At 44.3% G+C, this 24,990-nt stretch overlaps 4 protein-coding genes across 4 annotated transcripts; 2 read left to right on the top strand and 2 right to left on the bottom strand.

The window, feature by feature from the left end:
* Positions 1 to 14,513: 14,513 nt before the first annotated feature.
* LOC145947100 (uncharacterized) lies at positions 14,514 to 15,149 on the top strand. Its single transcript, XM_083056875.1, has one exon. The coding sequence runs from the start codon at positions 14,514 to 14,516 to the stop codon at positions 15,147 to 15,149; it is 636 nt and encodes a 211-aa protein (XP_082913001.1).
* A 1,095-nt stretch (positions 15,150 to 16,244) lies between these two features.
* LOC145947095 (rab GTPase-activating protein 1-like) lies at positions 16,245 to 17,078 on the top strand. The gene is made up of 4 exons (XM_083056871.1): positions 16,245 to 16,328; positions 16,422 to 16,481; positions 16,558 to 16,749; positions 16,841 to 17,078. The coding sequence occupies exons 3-4, from the start codon at positions 16,597 to 16,599 to the stop codon at positions 17,072 to 17,074; spliced, it is 387 nt and encodes a 128-aa protein (XP_082912997.1). The 5' UTR covers positions 16,245 to 16,328; positions 16,422 to 16,481; positions 16,558 to 16,596; the 3' UTR covers positions 17,075 to 17,078.
* A 3,491-nt stretch (positions 17,079 to 20,569) lies between these two features.
* On the bottom strand, positions 20,570 to 22,110 carry LOC145947098 (uncharacterized). Its single transcript, XM_083056874.1, has 2 exons — positions 20,676 to 22,110; positions 20,570 to 20,583 (listed from the first exon to the last, which is right to left on the bottom strand). Exons 1-2 carry the CDS (start codon positions 22,108 to 22,110, stop codon positions 20,570 to 20,572), a joined length of 1,449 nt encoding a protein of 482 aa, XP_082913000.1.
* A 2-nt stretch (positions 22,111 to 22,112) lies between these two features.
* Positions 22,113 to 24,743, bottom strand: LOC145947097 (uncharacterized). Its single transcript, XM_083056873.1, has one exon. It carries the CDS (start codon positions 24,741 to 24,743, stop codon positions 22,113 to 22,115), a length of 2,631 nt encoding a protein of 876 aa, XP_082912999.1.
* Positions 24,744 to 24,990: the final 247 nt, after the last annotated feature.

The following is a 24,990-nucleotide window of genomic DNA, read 5'->3' as shown; positions in this document are numbered from 1 at the left end:
GAAGAAGAGCGTGGGGATATGAGAAGAGGTTGGAGGAGGGTAAGGGAGGGGGGTTGGCGAGAGTATATTTAGAGGAAATTAAGGAGAGGGCTAAAAAGGGAGGGGAAATGTCAGAGTGGGAGAAAGAAAGAAAAGAGTTCTTTGAGGGTAAAGGGATGAATTTAAGGGAGGTGGAGGAAAGAAGGGAAAGAGGGGAATTTAGGGAGGAGGTTGAGGAATGGGAAAAGAAAGGACAGAGGGAGGAGAGAGGGGAAAAGATTGAGAATTCGGTATATAATAAATGGTACAAGCAGGTAAAGGGGAAGGGAGTACCGAAGTATCTGAGGAAAGGATGGACGGAAGGAAGGTGGCAGAAGATGGCGAAGTACAGATTGGGGAATGGGATGAGGGGACACAGATATTGGGAGAAGGAGGAGGAAAGGAGGTGTAGGATATGTGGGGGAGGGGTGGAGACATGGGAACATGTATGGGAGGAATGTATGGAATGGGGAAGGGGGAAAAGCTGGCAGGAAATGGTGAGGGAGGTACTGGGGGAGGAAGGGGAAGAGGAAGTGTGGATAAAACTGTTGGAGGAAGCGAGAGGGGGAAGGCGGTGAGGGGAGAGGGGGAGAGGGAGAGAGTGAGAGAGAGAAAGTGGAGGAGGGAAGGCGGAAGTAGCCGGAAGCGAAGGTCCAACATTAGAGTAAGCTAGTAATAAGATTGCGTAAGATAGGAGGGGGAGGGTGAGAGTGTGTGTGGAGGGGTAGTTAGAGCGTAAAGAGAGAGATGAAAGAGAGGTAAATGGTGCGAAGAGATAGGGCGAGAGTAAGGCGGAGTGGCGTGGCGTTTTGTTTTTTGTATATTGTATAGGCTAAGTCATAGGTTAAGGATAGATTATAAGTGGAAGTAAAGTTTGTGTAAAGGTTTGGGACCGCTCCTTAAGTGAAAAAGCGCCTTGTAATCCTCAAGTGGGGCAGCAATAAACGTTTCTAATCTAATCTAATCTATTAACACAATATTCGTGTCACCATTTAACATATCCGTATTATGTTAAATTAACACAAAAATTTCTGTGGACCGTTGATATTGGGACAGGTGATATTTGTTAAATTTAACACAAATTTTTCAACTGTGTACTTTTCATCTAGATTAATTTTATTTTGTATCAAAATTTTTTGAAATTAATTTATTTATACCTGTCGTCATTCATATATGTATATAAGTTGCATGAGATAAAAAATACTTTATTGCGATATACGCGGATTATTATTTAGAGTTAAATATTCATCAATCATGGAGAGAGTATAATCTCTCGAGAAAAATTAAAATCATTTCAAAAAACAATTGTCTTAATATACAATTCGAAACAGCGGCGATAAGTTTGAATCTCCAAATCCGCCTTTATATGTTCCGGAAGCTTGTCCCACACGCAGTGAACGTAATTGCCGCACATTCGCAATAAAACTGTTTTCGACACAAATTGTAGCTGTTCGGCGCTCAAATTACAAATATCGTAAGGACTTGATAGCAAGACAAACATTTTTTCGTTACTGAGCAATTCGCGGTTCCGCGCAGCTATAAATAGGCAGACGTTCGATCCAGTCAGGAGTGTGAACATGAATTTCGTGCGACAACCTTTCGCGATGTGCGTGACGAATTACGACGCCAGATTACGATCGATGGGGGACAACGCGGAGATGCGTAGACACGGTACGATACTGCCGACTACTATACGCGCGATCGTTTGCGGCCCCTCGAATTGCGGTAAAACTAACGTGTTGATTAGTTTGATAGAAAGCCCGCACGGCGTCCGCTTTGAAAACGTGTACGTGTACTCAAAATCGCTGCAACAGCTAAAATATCGGTATCTGGAGAATTTGTTGACGTCGATCGATGAAATCGGCTATTTTACATTCTCCAATAACAGTGACGTCATTCCACCGAGCGAAGCATGTCCAAACTCGATTTTCGTTTTCGATGACGTGGCGTGTGACAAACAAAATACGATAAGAGAGTACTTTTCAATGGGACGCCACTCGAACGTCGACTACTTCTATCTCTGTCAGACATACGCAAGAATACCGAAACATCTTATACGCGACAACGCAAACCTGCTAATCTTGTTTAAACAGGACGGTACCAACTTGAAACATGTGTACAACGATCACGTGAATACCGACATGTCATATGAGGATTTCAGTGAATTATGTCGTACTTGTTGGCAGCAAAAGTATGGATTTCTAGTGATAGATAAGGATAGCTCGCTTACGAACGGCCGATACAGAAACGGATTTAACGTGTTCGCGATACCGCAAAACAATTAGTCGTTGCCGATGTTCTGTCGAGAGAGGTGAAACACGAGCGTTCGACACTCTACCGACATGGTTGAGAACGATAATATTCGCGAACGTGAAAAGATAGCGAAGGAGATTGCGAAAACGAGTGAAGCAATCCGCAAGAAACATCGCGCTTTGAAGACCGGTAAGATCGATGACGATATCGCGGTCAAGACCCATTTTAGACCTATTATTGAGCCGCTACAAAAGATTATCGACAACTCGATCGCGGTGAAAAACGAGCCGGAAATTACCGCAAAGATTAAAATCTTACCCATCAAGCGGTAGGAGGAGGAGGAGTTGGAAGAGGAGAAGGATGATGCGACACCGAAAAAGAGGAAACGGTCAAACCCGAATCGCTCATCGACACCGCGTACATCGAATGCTTTATTGGATGAACCGATGATAAGCTCTACACCGTTCGCGACAACGAGAATCGTACAACCTATGATACCCGAAACACTCGCAAACGAAAATGTTTTCGAAACCTCGGGCAGCACGCTCGAAACATCGTTTGTTCGAAACACATTACAAACGCTGGAAGGTCGAGAAATGTTGCGAAAGCACTTGGGACCACTGGGACAAGAGTACATGAGCACTCTCCTCGGTGGCGACAAAGAAAGGAAAATCGATCACGTGTACGGTGTCTATTTCGATAAGGATGAAATGCGTCTTGGTAACAAACGATTCGACATTGACAAATATGACTCTATAATTATAGACGAAGTGAAGTACATCGGTACACCAGGATTATACGAATTGATCTTCAAGAGAATTCCCGATGATGACATTTACACGGAGGATGTATAAATACAAGAGCATATTATTGGCGACGAACGCGCATAAACGCAATTATGACACACAAGGCCAATTACGAAGCCACAGGGGATACAAGTACAAACATATAATCGCACCATTAATATCGATTGAAAAGAAAAAATCTGGAAAGAGAGTATTCATGCCTCACGCGATGGCACTAACCGACAATAAAATCGATTACATACACTGGGATGACCCCAACGAGCTAGTGGATCGGGTACGATTGCTGGACGCTTCGCGCCGAGCTGGCCACAACGCTCACGACAATGAGATCCTGTCGATCATCGAGGAATTTCGCGAAGCAGGCATTATTATAAATTGAATGGTGTCTCGACAAATCTAATCAGTCGATCAGCGTCACTCTTATCGGGGGAAAAAAATGCCTATCAACAAATTTGGATTATTCGAACCAAGAAATGATGCAACCGGCACAAGCGATCATTGGGATAGATTGGTGAAAAGTTACGTGCGCGGAAACGCTCTGTGTCGTGTCGCTACAGACTATGATGCAACCTGAAGCTGACACTGATGCCGTCAACAAACTGTATGTGGAATCCTGCGTTAAAAGATTGATGAATCAACAGAAAGAATCAGATGAGAAGCTGACTTCGTTCGAGAAGGATGTGCGGGCAATACAGATTGTGATAAACAAACCTCAATGCGCGGCTAACGCTAACTCAGAAACGGCTATCAACCTGAATGAGCAGCAGTGAACGGGTTAGGAGCGGCTATCGAACGGTTATCGAACGGCTACGAACAATTATCGAACGGCTACGAACAATTATCGAACGGCTACGAAGGATTATCGAACTGCTATCTAACTACAATGAGTGGTAGTGGTAGTAAACGGCCTAACAACAGCTGCGAACGAGGGTACGAACAACTCAAGCAGGGTTGCGAACGAGGCTACGAACAAGTCATTAAAGACTACATACAAGGCTACAAACAACTCAAGCAGGGCTGCGAACGGGTCAGTAACGGCTGCGAACGGGTCAGGAGAGGCTACGAACGGGTTAGAAACGACTGTGAACAAGGCTGCGAACGAATCAAGAACGATTTTCGAATGGGTCAAGAACGGAAGTAAACAACGCAAGAACGGCTCAAGAACGGTTCAAGAACGGGTCAAGAACGGCTCAAGAACGGGTCAGAAACGGCTACGAACGGCTCAAGAACAGGTCAAGAACGGAAATGAGCGTTAAAACAAGCAGCGACAAACGGCGATCGAGAAAAGCCGACGAAGCGATGAAACAACATAGTTTGGAGAGACGGCAGTTGGTAAACGAACTGCACGCGCCGGCGAAAAAACATTTTCCCCGAAGACACGTCATAGTGCGGGGATACGATGATTTGTGGCAAGCCGACATCGTCGAGATGCGTCCGTATTCTCGTTTCAACAAAGGTTATCACTACATACTCACCGTCATCGATGTGTTGAGCAAGTACGCGTGGGCCATACCACTCAAGAGTAAAGGTGGAAGCGAGACGGCTGATGCTATCGCCGAGATAATTCGAGATAGCAAGAGATGCCAGAGAAACATGCAAACCGATATGGGGAAAGAATTTTATAACGCCGACGTGCAACGGCTTATACGGAAACATAACATCAATCACTATTCTACATATTCGGTATTGAAGGCATCGGTTGTGGAGCGATTCAATCGCACGCTGAAGAACGACATGTGGAAGATGTTTACGCTGAACGGAACTTACAAGTGGATCGACGCGTTGGCGGAACTCGTATCGGATTACAACGCGCGCAAGCATCGAACGATCGGCATGCGACCCGCCGACGTCACTGACCCCCCGCGATCGCTGATAAACTTTTAAAAACAGTATATAGTAACATAAAGATTGCCGCTCCGGCAAAGTTCAAAGTAGGTGACCCGGTACGCGTTAGCAAGTACAAGAAACTTTTTGAGAAGGGTTACACACCAAATTGGACAACCGAAGTATTTAAAATTGTTAAAGTGCAGCGTACTAATCCCGTAATCTATCTATTCGAGGACTATCGCAAAACATCTGTCGCTGGAGCGTTTTACGAGCACGAGTTGCATAGCGCGAATTATCCGGACGTATATCTCGTGGAGAAAGTACTGCGCAGGAGGGGTGACGAGGTTTACGGGCTGGGATTTGACAATTCGCACAACTCTTGGATACATAAGGACAATGCAATTTAATTCATACAAATTGTATTTATTAATTACTAAAAAATTAAAAAATATATAATATGTACAACATATAAAAATATATAAGATCTTTATTAATACATCCTTTCCGTTACTATATGAAATACATATACATATGTTACAATTGTTACATAACATTATATCACACATACATTATATTACATTACATTTTATAAGGATATCTGGTAATGTCCCCATGGTAATGTGTCGGTCGAATCAGGTATGATATACCGCTTATCGTCGTACGGACTTAGAGCAATTTTCGTCTCGCAAATGGTGTATACTTCATGCAATTTCGATCTAATACATGACTGACTACGTGTCATTTCAATCTCTTCATTCAGGCACCGCGTATAATCGTCGAATGTTATCGTTCTCGCGACAACGTTACTTTTGACACCTTTAACCTTTTTTGTATCTTTCTTACCATCTACTCGCAAAGCGTACATTTTTGCTCTAAGTCCTACAAATTCAGTCATTATCGTACCGTTATTTTTATCTTTCATTAGACCTGGCACCTTTTTATCACAAGCGGTATACCATACGCGTTGTCAATTGGATAATCGCTCGTATCGAATCTAGCGATATCGCGTTTCATATTTTCATACACGTCTTCGCATTTAATATGATATATTAAAATATCTGTATCGGTGTACATTACCCGACATCTGTCACGATAGAGCGGTGACATGTACTCGTGATGAAATTCGTACAGACACACTTTCGACATGTCGAGTATACACATACCAACATAGATTGGTTTGTTAAATTTTACTTCTAGTTTACGTAATTCTACGGCAATTAAATTTTCTGAAAAGACGCTCCTGCTATGGAAATTTGGTTTCGCTATCATCGCCTCTGCACCGTATCGTCCGTCCCACTTTGTCAATAATTTTACATCTACATGATTACGCACATTTTCCATCGTGTTGCCAAATACCGCGTTGTTCATCAATTTGTACAAATTTTTCTCAAAATCATTTTTCGCTTGTGTTCTAAATTTTGTATTTAGTTCAATGTAATCGCGGAGCCATGCGGATTGAGTGAATTGTAATACGCGATGTATTTTTGTAACGCGAAGCCGTGACGCGTGCACTGCTGCAGGTTGCGGTAGTGTATGACGTAACGCTTCTTATCATATAGCGTTGCGAGAAGCTTATCTTCCCGCTTGCCGGGCGGTTTGTCACGTGTCGGGCAAAACGGTAGGTCAATGTGCATGTCGTGAAGATGTTGCGGATATTCTAAATCTACTTCGAGGATATAGCCTGTAGGAATCGAGCGCTATTGACGAGATGTCAAAATTAGATACATCGTCGAAGCAATTCGAATGTTATATTTGTATGTTTTAACATGGCATCCCATGTATACCAGGGAAGAGTATAATAATACGTAGGGTCGAGTCCGTAACTCGCGATGCAAATGTCGCGAAAGTTTTCAAATATATCTGCCAACCACAAGACGTCAGTTTTTAAGTACAGATCGCTGTATTCACCCAAGGTTTGAATGGAGAACTGCTGCCACACGTTGACGGCGTGTGCGTAGTCGCTCTCGGATACAGTGTCACTGGTTAAAGAATTGTAAAACGATTCGCGTGGTGGTAAACGCGTGTCCTGCAGCCTGTCCACGCAGTCAATGTACTCGTACGGAAAGACACCTTTTCGCGTTAATAATTCAAAATTGTTAGCGAATAATGCGGAAAAATTGGAACGCAAAATTTTTAACTTATCCTTATTCAAAAAAGATGCCAATTTGTCAAGACTAGCATTGAGAAATTTGTATGAATCGATGAATCGTAATTTCATGCAAGCTTTCCGATCTTTATCGTCGTCGGTACTATTGACGGTCTTCGTAAATGAAATGTATTTTTCTTTTGTTATTGGAAGCACATCTACGCGTCCTTCATACGCGGTAGCTATTTCTTTTATGATAAAATGTGCGTCATAGCCGGATAGATTATGGAAAACTACAGGAATGACATAAGAGTCTTTGTAGTTTAGATTACAGTTTGAGTGCGCGGGACCCCTGTATCGCCCGGTCAGATGACAATGATCGCGTACGCGTGTATCATCCGGCGCAAACGATTTCTCGTATATATGACAATGCGTGGCGCTATGAAATTTTTCCCATTCATCTTGCGTTAATTTTGTCATGTGGACATTATCAGACAAAATACCCTTTACGCGATGCGCTAAATTTTTAAGTTCTTCGGCGAACCATGAAATCGATACTACGGCGAGAATTGTACGCGGATAACGAGTTGTCGTACGAACATTGCACGTAATACCCAACGCTAAATACCTCGTGATGTTGGGAGTATGACGCATGTTCCGGCGTCTTCTTCAGCACACACTCCAAGTCGGCGTACACTACGAAGGGAAGTCGCTCCTTTCTGTTGTAGTTGTTGAAGTCGAGCCACTTGTCTTTATCGCTTGGTAATCGGATAGCGCAGTCGTTCATTTCTCGACAGTCCGCAATGTGAGCCTCCAATTTTTCGCTCAAATTAAAGAAGTGCAAGCATCTGTGAAAGAAAAAAAATTACAATTTTATTTACAATTTTATTTACAATTATTATATAGTTTGCAATAAATATACATACCGATCGCAGATATATTTTTGACCATTGTGTTTGCTCAGTTGCGTGCTGACAAGCCGGGATAGATTTTTTATATACGCGAAATGTCCAACGCTGTCGTCCTCCTCCACATACAGCATATTTACATGTTTTTCTCTCTTCCGATCGGTGAGCTGTGTCGGAAGAATAGATAATTCCTTCTTCCTCTCAATGCCGTAGACGTTGATTGAGATGTTATTTGCCAGTTCAAACTTTTTAATTTGATTTAACGTCATCGGAAACTCAATGTCCTGAAGATTTAACACTGTCGTGTAATGGGGATATGAAAATTCTCGTTCCACATGTCTTTCTGCGGGGTACAGAGCGGCCACCACTGACCACGCGAAATATGCATTTTCCGTTGATCGCACGTTCACCACTGCTCTCTTCGTCATAATTTCTCGCGGTAAGTTTAGATAACACCCCGCGCGCATAGGATTGCACTTGTTGACGTTGACCGTAAGATCAAGGATTCGTGACAATGCCCATCCGCTATCACGTTCCTGAAACTCTTCGAGAGACACCAATGTGGATTCGATGACATGCCGCTCATACCACTGGTGTAAATCGGACGTGCGAAAGAGTTCATAATTTCGCGTGTTAATGCTTTTGTTGGAGCGCTTATCACCTGTCACAAACTCACCGTTGAACACGGTATTTACTTTTGCACAGTTGTGTATTTTTATAACATCTTGCACTTGCTCGAGTACTACACTACTAGCGTCTTCCAAAAATTGTCGCGGTTCGATATAGTCTGCGTTAATCACCGCACCTGTCAGTATCCGATTTTCGAACGCGGTATCGATCTCTCGCCAAACGAGTCTTCCCGTGTTATTATCGCCACTGTAATTACCGCCACTGTAATTACCACCACTGGGTATAAACTGTCTCTGCAATCGAGTCTTTGCACCCTCGAGTCGCGCGATTCTAGCAACCAAAGATTGTCTATATCCAATGGAGAGTCGCGGACGCTTGACACGACTGCGTTCTTCGAGCAGTTTGATAAAGTCCTCGCAGCGCAGCGCCCATTCAAAATATTCGCCCAAGGTGGTGATTTGATGGGACCGCTTCAACAGGTCGCGTTCGTTCTGCTCGATGTTTTCCATTATTTCTTTTATTCACTATTATACCACTAACACTTCTAATACAAGAAAGTAACCACTAAACTTTTTTCACCGCTGCATCTATGCGCTTTCAAATCGTACTATGGTTTGACGCGCTCTCATCCTCCTTATATATTTCACCTAATTCTATCTCCTTTTCTAACATTTGGCGTATCTCAAAAGATAATTTCCCGAGATATCGGTTTTATGGATAGAGGAGTAAGGACACAAGCTGCCGAACGTTGGCGCCGATACGTTGCATTCTTCCTTAAAAAATATTAAGAAAAATGTTTCGCTCTCGTTTTTATGGGAGATTTTCCGCGAGGGTACAAAGCTGCCGAACGTCAACGCTTTTGCACCTAACGTTTAGACATGTTCGTCGCAGCGTCGGCCCTAAAATCTTCATTCCTTTCCTAATGATAAAATGTCCATAAAATGAAAAACATAGTTTTAATGAACTCTAGAACGCTCCGTTGACGAGCAGCCGGACATCGGCGCTTCCGTAATAAAATTATATTAACGAGTTTACAAAATTGTCAATCATTGGCGCTTGTTCTATACCTTTTTGGGGAAAATGTCTAAGACCCCTCATAAAAAAGTCGTAAAGATACCATCTACAAATATTGCACTCAGAAAACTCCCCCTCCTTTGTCGAAACATCCCCCTCCACCCGCGTGACGTCAACCCCCGCGCCTACGAGATACCCCCACCCCGCGTGACGTCATACCCCTCGTCTCGGAGAACCCCCCGCGCCCCGCACCCCCCTCAGAGGACCTGGTTTAGAACTCTCATAGTATTACTACTATAGACGCCTCTACTCCGTCCCATCCGAGGCATTTGCTAAGGCAAAAGAGCTCGCAAAAAGAGAAGAGCTGGATCGGGACCGATATAAGACGCGTGATCGCCGCGAACCAGAACCGCCGCGTAACGAACACACTCGTCGAATATATTCCCAGACAGCACCCCGCAACGAAACTTATTTTCGCGATCGCTACCCGAATAATACGCTACGTAGCAATCCAGTCAGACCCCCCGTAACGCGAGAGAGAGAGGAGCGCCCAACATACAACGATAGACGACAAACGTATAATAACACGAATGTTAATACGAACGCTCCTATTCGCCATAACGACCGTCCCAACAAATGGTGCCGTTACTGCAAGAACAGCGGCCACGAAATCGAAGAATGCCGGAAACGCGAGTATAATAACAACTTACAAAGGAACGAGTCGGTTAACGCGCTGAGCCCCGCGGGAAGGTCGGGTACACCTCACCAAGGGGCTCCCCCTCAAACGACCCGCCCGGTAAATTTAGTCGAAGGGACGAATACCGAGAAGCCAGAATCGCAACTCTAAATCTGCAAGGGCATTCGCACGCGCCCACCGTCGCGTTAGTCGCTGACGGACTTTTACACGAAACAACATTCATGATAGATACAGGGGCCGCTCCTAATCTAATTAAAATCCGAAACTTACATCCCGAGACGAAAATTCAACAACACGACACGTTGTACCTTAGCGGTATAACAGACGGAAAAATAAAAACCCTCGGGTCCGCCGAAGTTCTTTACATGGGACATCCCCTCTACGTCCACACGGTGTCAAACAATTTTCCAATTTCTCAAGAAGGAATCCTAGGATCCGATTTTCTTCGAGATGCTAGTAGTATCGATTTTAGAGATCGGTCAGTATACTGGCAAAATATTCGAATTCCTTTTTCCCAACGCGAAACCGTGGTAGTGCCTGCCAGATCGCGCTCGACATTCTATGTCAATATAAAAAATCTCGACATCGCAGTAGGATACATTCCGCGTCTCAGTGTCTGCGAGAACGTATTCCTCGGGGAAGCGATAGTCACTAATCGAAATGGGAAAGCATACTTTCACGTTATTAACGCTAGCGACACTGACCGCGAATTAGTAGTCCCGACGATAGATCTACAAGAGATCGACCAAATTTCCGCCGAACGCGAAAACGATATTCCAACCGGAAAGAGCAAGGTGTTTACTATATCCCCTCTCGCAATAGACGAACATACTCAAGATCGAGCCACTGCCGTCCGAGAGCTTCTCCGATTAGAACACCTAAATGAAGAAGAGTTAACACACGTTACCGACTTGATACGAACACATAACGATCTATTCCGTCTATCGAACGAGATGTTAGGTTACACAGACAAAATGTCTCACAAAATCCCAACAACCGACGACCAACCAATCCACACTAAACAATACCGATTCCCGCCTATCCACAAGGACGAGATAAACAAACAGGTTAGAGAATTATTAGACAACGACGTAATAAAACCCCTGAGTCTCCCTACAATTCGCCCCTGTGGATCGTCCCTAAAAAGCCCGATTCAAAGGGAAACAAGCGTTGGAGAATGGTCGTCGACTATCGAGCGTTAAACGAAAAAACAATAGGCGACGCGTACCCGCTACCAAATATAACAGAAATCCTCGACCAGTTAGGGAGCGCAAAATACTTCAGCATTTGACCTCGCATCCGGTTCCACCAAATCCCGATGCATGAGTCGCACGCGCAAAAGACGGCTTTTTCAACACCTCATGGGCATTACGAATTTAAACGAATGCCATTCGGTTTAAAGAATGCCCCAGCGACGTTTCAGCGACTCATGGACCAGGTTCTATGCGGACTACAGGGAACTGAACTTTTTGTATATCTCGATGACATAGTATTGTACATACGCGAGCTCATTACGCGAACACGAAATCAAATTCAACAAACTGGCCGAAAGATTGCGTAGGGCTAACCTAAATCTCCAACCAGATAAATGCGAGTTCCTACGTAAAGAGGTCGGATACCTAGGTCACATAATCAGTGACGAGGGAGTAAAACCAGATCCGTCTAAGTTGCTCGCGGTTAAAGAATTCCCCAGACCCCGACATGCTGTTGTGCCTCTCAGGGTACAACGGGATTTGTAGGATACTTTGAGGGGTCCGTTAGTCTTAGGAGTTAGGACTCCGAGTGTCGTGGGTGGTGAAAAGAACACTTTGGTCACAAGAGAAGAGTTTATTCCAACTCACGTGTACAATTCTTTGGTATGTCGAATCGCAACGCGTCCTCACAATAGATTAGCTGTAATTACTTGTCGCCCTCGGTTCGGAATACGGCCCCGAGGAGTTAATCAGGCGCGCTTATATTACCCGAAAGTAGGTTTTGTTTTTCGGTTAATGTGTCGCCTGTATGCAATCGGTTTTGCATCGTCTGCGTTTTACGATCTGGAATGTGTCGCGATGTCTTAACGCGTGTATGCAATCGGTTGCGTTTTTGATTTCGAGGCGCGCGCTATATCTTTTGAAATGCTGATTCTGCGTTCTCTTTTGTGGGTTTTTAGGTCGTGGTTGGGTCATAGTGTTTACGGTTACAACACCCTTCCCCCGCCGAAAAAAGAAAACGGATCGAGTTTTCCTTTTCCCTATTCTTCACGTGGTGGGTTTTGTCTTCTATTTCTTCGGTACAATATTATGACTATTGTACTTATAATGAGAATGGCTGTATCACCTGATATTGGATATATAACTTGTTTTTTTAAAAACGGATTGACGCTGACGTTGTCTAGATCTTCTGTTAGATCTTGTAGTCTCGAGCTTAAACCCTTTAGTTCGGTAGGGTTCTGAATTATTTTCTTTAACTGTATTGTATTCAGGTTCGCTGGTATTTCGATTTTTAACCTTGAGATATTATATTCTGGTAAGTACGCTTGGAGATATGTGCCGTCTATGGTTCCCGAAGTTTTTACAATCATGTCGGCTGTTACTAATTTACAAGTGTTGCCTAGTGTGATTCGTCCTGTCCCCGCGATGGTTGTCCTATATTCTTCATGGTGTTGGCAGTTTATGGTTATCGGCTGCTCGGTAAGTGTGGAGTACAACCATGAGTGCTGGTTAGTCAGCTCAATCCATATGGTATGATTGGAATGTATATATCGTATGTCGCATAACTTTTGCCCTGGGGGGGGGGTGTGTGTGTATGCTTGAATTTCGCAGATCGCATTGTCGTTTATGTGATAGATGGGCCTATTTTGTTCGCATATATAGTGATTGTCTACATTAACACATTTTTCTAAATTACTTTGCGTTATTGTTAGATAGGTTTGATTTTCGTTATCAATGGCTACTATCGGTTGGTTTATTTCTGCGAAGGTAAATAAATTCCCGTGGCTATAACTCGGTAGGGGGATAGCCTTCACTATGTTATATCTAGGATGCGAAATTAGTGGGAAGCGCAAAATAGTGTGTACGTAAGGGTTATTAAAATATGCGCTAATGGTTACGAATTTTTCAATCGTGAGCCAATTGTCTTCGGAGATTCCGAAGGGGAAGAATAGTCCTTGGGGCACTTGTGACGTGGCTTCCTTGAGACTTTCTATGATTTGATCTAATGGAATTAACCTCGGATGTATCCTTCCTGTTTTTACTGCCATTAAGTGTTCGATGACGTCTTCCGCGTCTCTCATCAAATCCGTTATTATGGCATTAACTATGGAGAAGTATTCGTGTATTTCTTCTCGTTGTACTTGATTTGCCATCTGTTTTTGGATTTTGGTGGTGAAATTGAGTAGTAGTTGTTCGTTGTATTGTGTTGTTTTTTCCAGATTATCGATGTGGGCAATTGTTGTGTTTAAAATTTTTACTTGATTTTTCATCGTGTGATGCAGTGTTTGCTCTTGATTTTGTAAGAGGAGTAGTTGTTCCTTGATGACCTTGTCGTCATTGGCATCCATGGTTCCGAAGAGTGTTTTTGCTAGTGACCCGATCCCGTCGAGTAGTCATCTTCGTTTGTTTGTCGGTGTCCTGTATATGGTGTTTACTCGTTTTAAGAGGTGTGTTAATTTATCATTCTCCGTTTCGATAATCGTTTTTTGGATTTGACAGCTTTTTTTATTTTGTATCTTGTGTAGGAAGTGTCCGTGATCAATATAATTTTGTAAATCGTGGAATCTTTTATTTAAGGTTCCTAGGTCTATATTAATTATTAACTTCCAGGTGGATTCTACTTCGTTGCTTTCTGGATGGTAAGTTGTCTGAATTTTCTCAATTTTTCTTAAGTTAGTAATTTACAGACGTCCTTGAACATTTCGCTAAGGAAGTTTGTACCCTGGTCGGTTAAGACCTTTTCTTGGATACCATGTTCGAAGATAATTTTTGTTACGAATTTCCTTGCAATTGTTATATGGACTAAAACAAGCACCTCGGTGCTGGAACACTAAGTTCCGTGATTTTCTAAAACGTTTCAGCTTCAAAGAATCTGACGCGGATAAATGTGTGTTTTTCGGAAACTACAAAGAATCGTTAGTTTACCTTGCGCTTTTTGTAGACGATGGTATCATCGCGGCTAAATCAAACAAAGTTCTCGAATCAATAATCAAATCGTTAAGTGAGTCGTTCGATATTACTTCAGGTGAATGTAGCTGCTTTGTAGGATTACAAATAGTTCGCGATAGGATAAATAAAACGATGTTTATACATCAGAGTGCATATACAAAACAATTGATCGACAAGTTCGGTATGAAAAATGCGAAAGGACTTTCTGTACCGGCAGATCCTCACACCGCATTATACTCAGTCGCAGAAAATGTAGTAGAAGCATGTAAAATACCATATCGCGAAGCAGTAGGCTCTTTAATGTTTTTGGCAATAGTGTCCCGACCGGACATTTCTTATGCGGTGAACAATGTAAGCAAGTTTCTCAATAACTACGATACTAGTCATTGGCAGGCAGTGAAACGCATAATTGCCTATCTAGTCAACACTATAGGGTACGGCATAGAATATCGAAGAGACGGGAGTGATTCCGAACTAGTAGCTTTCTCAGACGCAGATTTTGCAAGCGACATCGAAACCAGGCGGTCTACAACTGGCTACGCGTTCCTGATGGCAAATGGACTTGTGTCTTGGTCGTCACAACGACAAAAGCTCGTATCCTTGAGTACTACGGAATCTGAGTACATAGCAGCGTCAACTGCTACACGAGAAGCTATCTGGCTGAGAAACCTATTACACGACATAGGACACAAACCTAAACATGCGACAGTCATACACATAGATAACCAAAGCTCAATTCGTCTTGTGAAGAACCCGGAGTTCCACTAGAGAACAAAACATGTAGACATTAGATACCATTACATACGTGAGAAATTCGAGACATACAGGTAACATATACAGAAAACCAGTTAGCCGATATATTTACCAAACCCTTGCCTAAAGATCGATTCAAAAAACTCTGTATTAAACTTGGAATGTATAATAAAACCTCAATCGACCAATAGAGCATTCAAACGGCGGAAGTGTTAAGGCTGGTTTCTCATGCTCTGTATATTGCGTGCGCATGCACTAGAGAGAGTTTTTTTTGTTCGCAAGGTGGCAACCATGCTTTTCTTCTTTTCTTGTTTTGCTACGTTGTCACCACTATCTCTCACTGTATCATTTTTGTGTGCACGAGCGTTACGTACTTTCAGAAGAATAAATTTATACTATCAAAAACGCAGTGTGATATTCTTATCAATCCTTCCATGCAATATAAGAGTAAAGCCTCAACAGTATATAGTAAAATCAGCTGCTCGTGCTAACGAGAGATATCGTGTATCTGTCTGTCATGTTCTGGACTATCCGTTTTGAATAATCGTGAAAATATGAGCTGTGCAGTGCAAGAACAAATGAGGAGTAAAAGTAATTAGCGTGCTTATGTAATACTCGAGTGTCCAGTGCTCAGTAATCATTTCGCGTTGTATATTCACCTGCGCATATCAGATAAAGACAAAGATGCGTATTCGAAAAAAATATATTTATGATACATGTGAAGCATTTAAGAAACCTGAAGCAAACAGAATATACGAGTAAATGATATCAAATTGTTGTAGCAAAAATAAAATCGTGTAGTTTAAAGCATAATAAATTAAAACGTTATAATTGTAAGATATAATTATATTTTTTGTGAGAAATTTTAAATAATTATAAAATGTCAAAAATTTTTAAACAAAATCGGCGTATTCTTATAATATATTTCTTATAATTATAATCTATATTTAATTATATTTTTTTAAACTCTCCTAAATGAGAATTGTGTTTGTTCTTCGTATAGAGGCACAGGAAAATGCTGACGAGTACAGTAACGAGGTGGAACAATTACGAGGTACAGTGGCCAGAAACGAAGAAGAGAAGCAAAGATTGGAGGCGGAACTGTTGCAGATTAAAGAGATGTTATAACGTGAGGTGGCTCGGGCAGACGCCGAAAGTCGCAGAAGCAACGTCATTATAACCGAATACAAGCAGGTATTTGCCAAACATTATTTGATTCCACATAGTAAGATTTCAAATGAGTTCAATTGCATAGAACTGCAGGAAACGCAATTTATACTGTTTCAGATCTGTCAGCGTTTTGAAGACGATTACAATGCCGCAAAGACAACGTTGAGCGAATTACGAGTGCGTTACGATTCATCCTATGATTCAATTTGCGTTATATTATTCGTGTACAGAAATAAAACAACTGATGTTTCAGGCGAAGGTTTCAAAATGTGAGAAATGCAGGACATGTATAATGGATTCGTCCAATATATTAGCGGATATCGCGCATCCCTTGGAGAATCGAATAGATCCTATGCTTCACAGAGTGCAGGAAAGGGTGCGCGAATTAGAATTGGAATTGGCGCAGACCAAGTTGGCTCACGTCGAGGCCGAGTGTCGAAATCAGGTGACAAGAATATATATTTTTTTGCGTTACATTAATTTTTCGAAATCGCAAGATATAGAAATCCTTGATACAAATCGCGTTTGCGATGCAGGATCTGACGCATCAATTGCACGCTACTGCCTCCGAGCTGCAAGCCGCGCGAAACAGCTGGCCGTGGCTCAGTAAAACCTTGTCCAGCATAAAGGAAGCAGCGAACAAGAGGGAAGTCCTGGCTCCGGCTGCTTTGAGAGATCTGAGACGCGATAGCGCACCCGGAGGCGATTTGCATCATCTGATACACTCTCGAAGCCGCGACGCGCGGGACAGTCTCAAGGAAGTTGTGTGATGCAGTAAGCATTTCCTTAAAGTAGAGAGAGCAATTTTTTTACAATAAAACTTTATAATATTAAAATAAGACGTAATATTTATAAAATATCAATCGTACGAATGAGAAGCTCATTTTATCTGTATTCAAATTTTTTAAAAATATTTTATAGAAACACAGTCATCGATATTTCTCATTGATGTTGTTTAATATTCTTCCTATCTCTCTTTCTCTTTCTTTCGCATGAACGATATTTCATATTTATATTCGTTAATTTTTTATTATAGACAAAATGCCAGTGGAAGAGTTGGAGTCAAATATGCCAGGCACAAATACGTGAACATGACGTATATTCGTAGTTACATGTAATGTACATACGACTTGATCTGTTAAGTCGATGATGTAATTCTCTGTCACTTTCCGCTATATTTCGCATGTCAAAGTGCTTTTCAGGCAGCCCTATTTATCGCTAATAATTATATATTGAAAATTGGTATTACATTTTTTGTTCTTCAAAATTAGATTAATTTCTGTGATCTTTTTCTTTCAATACTCTACGAGTATAAACACGCTTATATTAATTTTATATTAATTTAATTTAATTTTTTTTTTTTTAGCATATGTAAAGCAGTGCTTTTCTATGCTTGATAAAATTTTTAAAAAATGATATAACACTACACTTATTACGCGGGCTACTAACAATCGACAATTTACCGCCAAAAGAATCGCATTACGTACGCAAACATACGGTAAATTATTTATAATATTAAAAAATACACAAAATAAGTAATATATGCCGCGTTTTGTACGAAACTAGTCGTAAGTATGAAAGGGAGAAAATGTAGAAACTTCTACCGTGTATACAGTGCTTTCAAGTAACACAACAAATGCGCGATATCAATATACAATATAAATCAAGATTTATATCGCGTAACACAGCAATGAAGAGTTATTCTTTTTTTTCTTAATTAATTTTATCCGGATTAATATAACATTCCAAAATTGTGTGAATGCGTTTTCTTCCATTATTGCTTTTTATTATTAAGTCAGCTATTCTCTGCAATGATTTCAATTTAACTGACGTAATTGATGATGATACGTACGTATAGTTATGATACTTTTACTGATTCACAATTAGTGTGTTAGAATTGATATTAAAAGTTTTCACTGTTTTAGTTTTTTATATGTATTTTCGTCACCGATAAACTCGCGCGAAGCGTATATATTTTATCTCTAGTTCCGTAATGAGACATTAATCATACAAATATAGCAAAATAGATTATGCGTATAAAAAAATATAACAAATAAATGCGAGATACTCAGAATTTTGTTTAGTTGCAATTTGCACTTTGTTTTGACAAAATTGATAGCAAGAAACAAACACACTATTAAAAGCCATAGAGCTTACTGGCATTAAGGCACTACTTAAAAGCGCAATTCTGTCAAATATATGTAATTTTATGTAGTATTATAAGTGTTTTAACAATAAATTTGCTAATATATCCCTATAGCACATTCTTGACTATCAAACTTAACTTTGTAAGCCATTTACTCAAATATGATATATATTTATTTATGTATAATTGCATTTAAAAAATTAAAAAAGAAACTGTTACGCGCAACGAAATATTACTAAAATTGTCTATAATTCTACAAACATATTCATTTATGGCATTTATGCCATTGAGTTATACAATTCGATTTATTTGAAACACGATTCATGTTTATTTAATTTCTCGATTAAAAAAGGAATTTATTAAAATGCGATAAAATTAAGGAAAACTGTGTACACGATTGCAAGTAAAGTTTATGTCACGTTTTGCTTGTACTCTAGCGAATAACCAGTTATATCACTCAAAAAATGAAAGTCTTTATTTCTGTAAATACTACAAAACAGTCGAAATGGTCTGTTAACAGAATTATGTAAAGTTGTAGGCTAATCTTACGTATAAACCACACATACACACTGTATATCCTGTAATTTCATTCAACAATATTATTATTGAAATAAAGGAAGATATCGCACGTCTTCATGTAAAATATTTAATATTAAGAAGTTCATAACTTTTATGCCATACAATATGTTCACGAGCGCGTGCAGGAAAGCGGATATATTGAGGAAGCGAAGCGATAAGTGCTCTCAGATATTAGTTTAACAATGTTTACTGTATTAGCACAAAAATTAACATATACAACAAAACAGTATTTGTCACGACTAACAATAATGCCGTAATAGAATTCTAGTCCGTAATTCGAAATCGTTAGTTGGTTGATAGCGGGTGGCGACTGCGGTTTTAATTAGGTATAAGCGGTATAACAAGCGTGCGGTATGCGGTTTCACGACGGATAACTGCGATAAGGCGTGGATGATCATGGGTGAGCTCCTTTTATTGATTCGGGCCAGGAGTCACCCTTTTCGCCGAGCGCCAATAATCATCCTTAATTTTCAAACATTTAGAGGTGACTCGAAGGCGCCGTACGCTATAGGCTGCCTCGTGATCCGCGCAGAGTAGGCACGTGCCTGTCATGTGCGAGTCTTTAGATCGCGCGATTGATTGGCCTTACAGTGCCCACGTGATGCGGCCGCGCATGCTTTTCGCGACGTCGGTGGTTGTGTTCCGGCGCGGTGGCTGTTACGTGTTTATATGTTTGTGTTGTTTTTTATTGGCGTATCTGTCATCGCAGATTTATTGCCTATTTGTTTTTGTCCTCAAAGTCGCAAAATAACAGATCTTTTTTAAATTGCAGAAATAATGTATAATTATTTATTGCAGCTTTGAACATCCCGCCCGCCTTGTCACTACGTGACAACATGAGTTGTTAGTGATATCCGGTCGCGGATCTCAAATGATTCGTGATCGATGATTGAAGCGGTCGCGGCTGCGCATTGCGATGTACGTGTGGTCGCGTGCCGCGATGTGTGAGTATTGTCGGTGATACTGTGAAACACGTAGTCGCAACGAGATTTCGTGGTGAGTGAGGTGAATTACAGTGAGTGCAGTGACAGTGAGACGATAAGGTGAGATGTGGTGTATCGAAGTCGGGGTCCATTCTCGCAAAGGTGTTGTGTGAGTACAGTGCGGTGTGATTTATGTGTCAGTGTGTAACGAATCGGTGTCGTCGACGCCCGGAAGTAACACGAGCTTCACGAGCGGACGTACGAGTTCGGAAGTCGCCGTTCGAATGGTGACTACGCGCACGACGCCGTCATCTCCTGGATGCAGTCGCGTGATCCTTGCAAGAGGCCATCGGCTCGGAGGGGTGTTCTCGGAGCGTGCCAGACAGAGTGCTCCGATGCGGGGTGATGCCTCGTCCTTGAACCACTTTGATCGGGAGGTAAGTCCATGAATGTACTCGCTCGACCATCTCCCCCAAAAATGGTCCCTCATGGTTTGCAGGTGACGCCATCGTGACCCCGTGTTTCCAGGTTTCTCGATCTGAGACGGCTCGGGTACGGCGAGGAGAGGTGCCCCGATGAGAAAGTGTCCCGGTGTGAGAGCGGCGACGTCATCTGGATCATCTGAGAGTGCCTGCAACGGTCTGGAATTAAGACAGGCTTCGATTTGAGCGAGGAGCGTGCTTAACTCCTCGAAGGTGAGGGTGGTCTCGCCGATCACTCTACGAAGATGATACTTGGCGGATTTCACGGCTGCCTCCCACAATCCGCCGAAGTGCGGGGCCGCTGATGGATTGAAGTGCCAGCGGATTCCCTGAGCGGCTGCTGCACGTGCGATTCCACGGCCATCGGAGGACGCTGCAATGAGGAGCTCCCGCAGGGTGCGGTCAGCTCCAACGAAAGTTGTGCCACAGTCGCTGTAAATGTCGGTACACAGGCCCCGGCGAGAGACAAAGCGGCGAAGTGCGGCGATGAATGCGTCGGAGGAATAATCCGAGACGAGCTCCAGGTGGATGGCCTTCGACCAAAAGCAGATGAATACTGCGATGTAGCCCTTGTAAGCGCGATGTCCACGACCTTTGCTCGTCCGAATGAGTATTGGCCCTGCATAATCCACCCCAGTGCGTAGAAATGATCGTGCTGGAGTGACTCGATCGGGCGGTAAATTGCCCATCGGCGGGTGTGGAGCAGCCGCCCGCCACCTGGTGCAAGTGACACAGCGATGAAGTAGCTGTTTGACGACGGCTCTTCCTCGTGGCACCCAGAAGCGGAGACGAAGCAATCCGAGCGTGAGTTGCACTCCTCCGTGCAGAGTCCGGCGGTGACAGGAGTCAACTATCAATCGCGTCAACCATGACGTTGGCGGAGCGATCATCGGGTGCTTCTCATCATGCGGCAGCAGAGCATTTTTGAGTCGTCCTCCCACTCTCAGTACGCCGTGGTCATCGAGGAATGGATTGAGCTTCACCAGCGAGCTGCGTGGTGATAGTATGCGTCCGGCGGTGATGGCGGCGACCTCTTCAGTAAAATGGAGCGCTTGCATCAATCGAAGCCAACGAAACAGCGCAGCGTCCAGTTCATCCGGATCCAGTGGTAGTCCAGGGGTGTCAGCGGGTTTCGATGTGCGACGCCAGCGCAGACACCATGCCGATACTCGCAGCAGGCGTTGCAGAGTGGAAAACCGAAGAAGGAGTTCCGGTTCGACAACGACGTCCCTCTTGATCAGCAGGCTGGTGGCTCGGCTCTCTGGAAGGTCCTCTTCAGATGCTCCCATCTCGGTGCTCGGCCATGCAGCTTCTGTCCTCAGCAGCCAGGTAGGTCCTGTCCACCACAATGCGTGGTTGATGAGTTCGCTTGGATTGATTCCTCGCGATGCACAGTCTGCAGGATTGTCTCGTCCGGCCACGTGTCTCCATCGTGCGTTGGGCAGTTGCGTTTGGATGTGAACTACCCTGTTGGCGACGAAGGTCTTCCACTTTGAGGCGTGCCCGCGGATCCAGTGGAGGGTGACCTGGGAATCAGACCAGAGATAGATCGGCACTGTGGCAAGGTCGAGCGTGTTGCAGACGTGATGCATTAAATTGGTGAGTAGAGTGGCGGCGCAAAGTTCCAGTCTTGGCAAGGTTACTTGTTTGACGGGAGCTACCTTGCTTTTAGCCATCATCAATCTAACTGAAACCTTGGTCCTTTCAGATACACAGCGGCGGCATAACCTCGTTCTGATGCGTCTGCGAAGCCATGCAGTTGAAGATGTGTGTCGGCATCTCCAGTGCAGAACCAGCGAGTCATCCGTATGCGATCGAGAAGCGGAAGCTCTTCCAGCAGGCTTTTCCACTGTCGTACGTCGGCTGGTGGGAGTGGGGCGTCCCAATCCAATCGCTGCAGCCACGTCGTCTGGATCATGATCTTCGCCCGGATCACGACTGGTGCTAGCCAGCCCATCGGATCGAACAGCCTAGCGGTTTCGGCGAGGACTCGTCTCTTCGTGAATTCCGCGATCGTGCGGGGATGAAACACGAAGGAGAATTGATCCCCGTGCGGGTGCCAGTGGAGTCCTAAGGTGGAGTGAGTTTCTCCTTCCCACGAGTGTGGTGAGCGTTGAAGCCGATGTTCCCGTGGGATTCCCGTCAAGACCCTCTCGTCGTTCGCTGCCCATTTTCTTAAGGGGAACCCGCCCGCCGTGCAGAGATTGCGAAGTTCATTTTGCAGCGTGGTCGCGTCCGCCAAGGTGTTCGCGCCGGTGACCACGTCGTCCACGTAGCAGTCACGGTTTAGTGCGACAGCACCGCGGGGAAACTGACCTCCTTCATCCACCGCGAGTTGCTGCAGCGTTCGGATGGCAAGAAAGGGTGCGCAAGCGAGCCCGTAGGTTACTGTCTTCAGCCGATATTCCAGTACCTCATCATCGACAGAGTGGCGCCACAGGATCGTCTGAAAGCCGCAGTCGTCCGGATGCACGAGGACTTGCCGGTACATCTTCTCGATGTCCGTGACGAAGACGTACCGGTGCCAACGCCATCGTAGCAGTATGTCGTTAAGTGCTGGCAAGCGATTTGCTCCGATGAGCAGATGAGCATTCAACGACTCACCCGACTGTGTTCGTTGCGATCCGTTGAAGACCACCCTGAGTTTGGTGGTGGTGCTGGACTCCTTGAGGACGCCGTGGTGCGGTAGGTAGCACTTGCTCTCCGAGTCACTTGGCAGTGTGCTTATCGCCTCCATGTGTTGCAGATCCTCGAATTCCCGCATGAAGCTTCGATAGAAGTCACCGAATCGAGGATCTCGGTCGCAGCGTCGTTCCATCACCAGCAGAAGGCGTTCGGCCGATTTGCGGGTCTCGCTGAGGGTTGTCGGCGGCGCGGAGAATGGCAACCTCACCACGTATCTCCCGGCGGTGGTGCGTGTGTGTGTACGCACAAAGAGCTCCTCACATCGTTCTTCGTCAGGGGTGAGCGGAGCTACTGCGGTGGGTTCCTTTTCTAGCTGCCAAAATTGTTGAACCAGCTCAACTAGGTCGCGGTCAGCGGAGCACTGGAATGTGTGGCGTTGTTCCTCTGCGGATGCTGCGTCGGAGCCCCCAGAGAGAATCCATCCGAAAGACGTCTTCTGGGCGATCGGCATCTGGGGTCCGCCCTTGCGTAGGCCCTCTTCAAAGATTAGAGAGCATACTTCCGCTCCCAGGAGAAGCTCCGCTGGATCGCCCTCCTGGTATTGAGGGTCAGCCAGCTGAAGACCTTGAATATGCGGCCAGTTGCGGTGGCGTTTTGCTGCGATACCTTGTTGCAGCGAAAGGCGTGGCAACACGAATGCTGCTACACACAGGTTGGCGTCGGTCACGTTGGAGTTGATGTTCAACGTGACTTTGCCGCGGGTTGATCCTGCACGTGTGCCTCCAATCCCGAAGATGGCCATGTTCGTGTGGGATCGTGGCAGCCGTAGTCGCTGTGCTAGCGTCTCGGAGACTAGTGACACCTCGGAGCCTTGATCGATCAAAGCTCGGACGTCGTGCGGTGATCCATTGCGGTCGGCGATTTTCACGCGAGCGGTTGCGAGGAGGACTGCCTTCTTGTCTACGTTCGTGTGAACCGTAGTGAGTGTGGTGGCCTCGGGTTGTGAGCGTGTAGTGTATGCGTCGTGCAACATGGTGTGGTGACGTGCGTTGCAAGTGAAACAGCTCTTCTTCGATTGACATTTTGCCATGAAGTGGTTACCGAGACAATTAAAGCATAGTCGCTTTGTCTCGACCAATGCTTTCCGATCGGCAGCTGATTTGCCCTTGAAATCACGGCACGTCATTAGTGAGTGTTTCTCGTGGCAAAGTGCACACTGCGGCGTATCAGTTCCGTGCTTCGCGACGTGAGTTTTGGCGGTGCGTGGTAAATCACTGGAAGTCTTCACGAAGTTCTTCGGTCGCGCGGCGTTGAGTGTTCGCATTCGTCGGCTTATGAACTCGAGAAGTGCCTCGTGACGTGGAGGTTCAGCGGAGTCCGACGTGGAAGACTCCCATTCCAGCCGGGTGCGTGCGTCGAATAGTTCGATGACTAAGTGGTTGAAGAGATCCATCCCGTGCGAGTTTATGGGGCGGCCGATACTTTCTTGAGCGTTTACGGCGGTGGTGACAGCATTGTGGATGATACTCAGTTCTTCGGCGCTTTCCCCCTTCATCTTCGACGTGGCAGTGAATGCGGCGAAGTTCAAGCGGATCAGTTCCTTTTTGTTGTCGAAGTGTTTGCACAATATCGCCCACGCGCGATCATAGTTCTCGCCCGTAACCGGTAATGATCTGATTAACATTTCAGGCTTGGCCTTGCACACTCGAGCGAAGATAGTGGAACCGCTCGATCTTGGAGACTGAGGAGTTGCCACCGATGACGGACAGGAAGAGGTCCCGAAATGAAGGCCAGTCGGCGTACGAGCCTGAGAATTGCGGGAGTTTGATGCGAGGCAGCGTGGTCTTCGGGGCGCTGTCAGAGGTAGGCGGTGTGCCTACGACTTGAGCCTTGATATGTTCGGCGTAGCCATCCAGCGTGCTCCTTTGCAT

The sequence above is a fragment of the Prenolepis imparis genome, unplaced genomic scaffold, assembly GCF_030444845.1.
Source record: "Prenolepis imparis isolate NDT839.2.m4 unplaced genomic scaffold, iyPreImpa1.0 SCAF_43, whole genome shotgun sequence".
NCBI classification, from domain to species: Eukaryota; Metazoa; Arthropoda; class Insecta; order Hymenoptera; family Formicidae; genus Prenolepis; species Prenolepis imparis.
The sequence above is the reverse complement of the archived record's forward strand: the minus strand, read 5'-3'. Positions and strand labels throughout refer to the sequence as shown.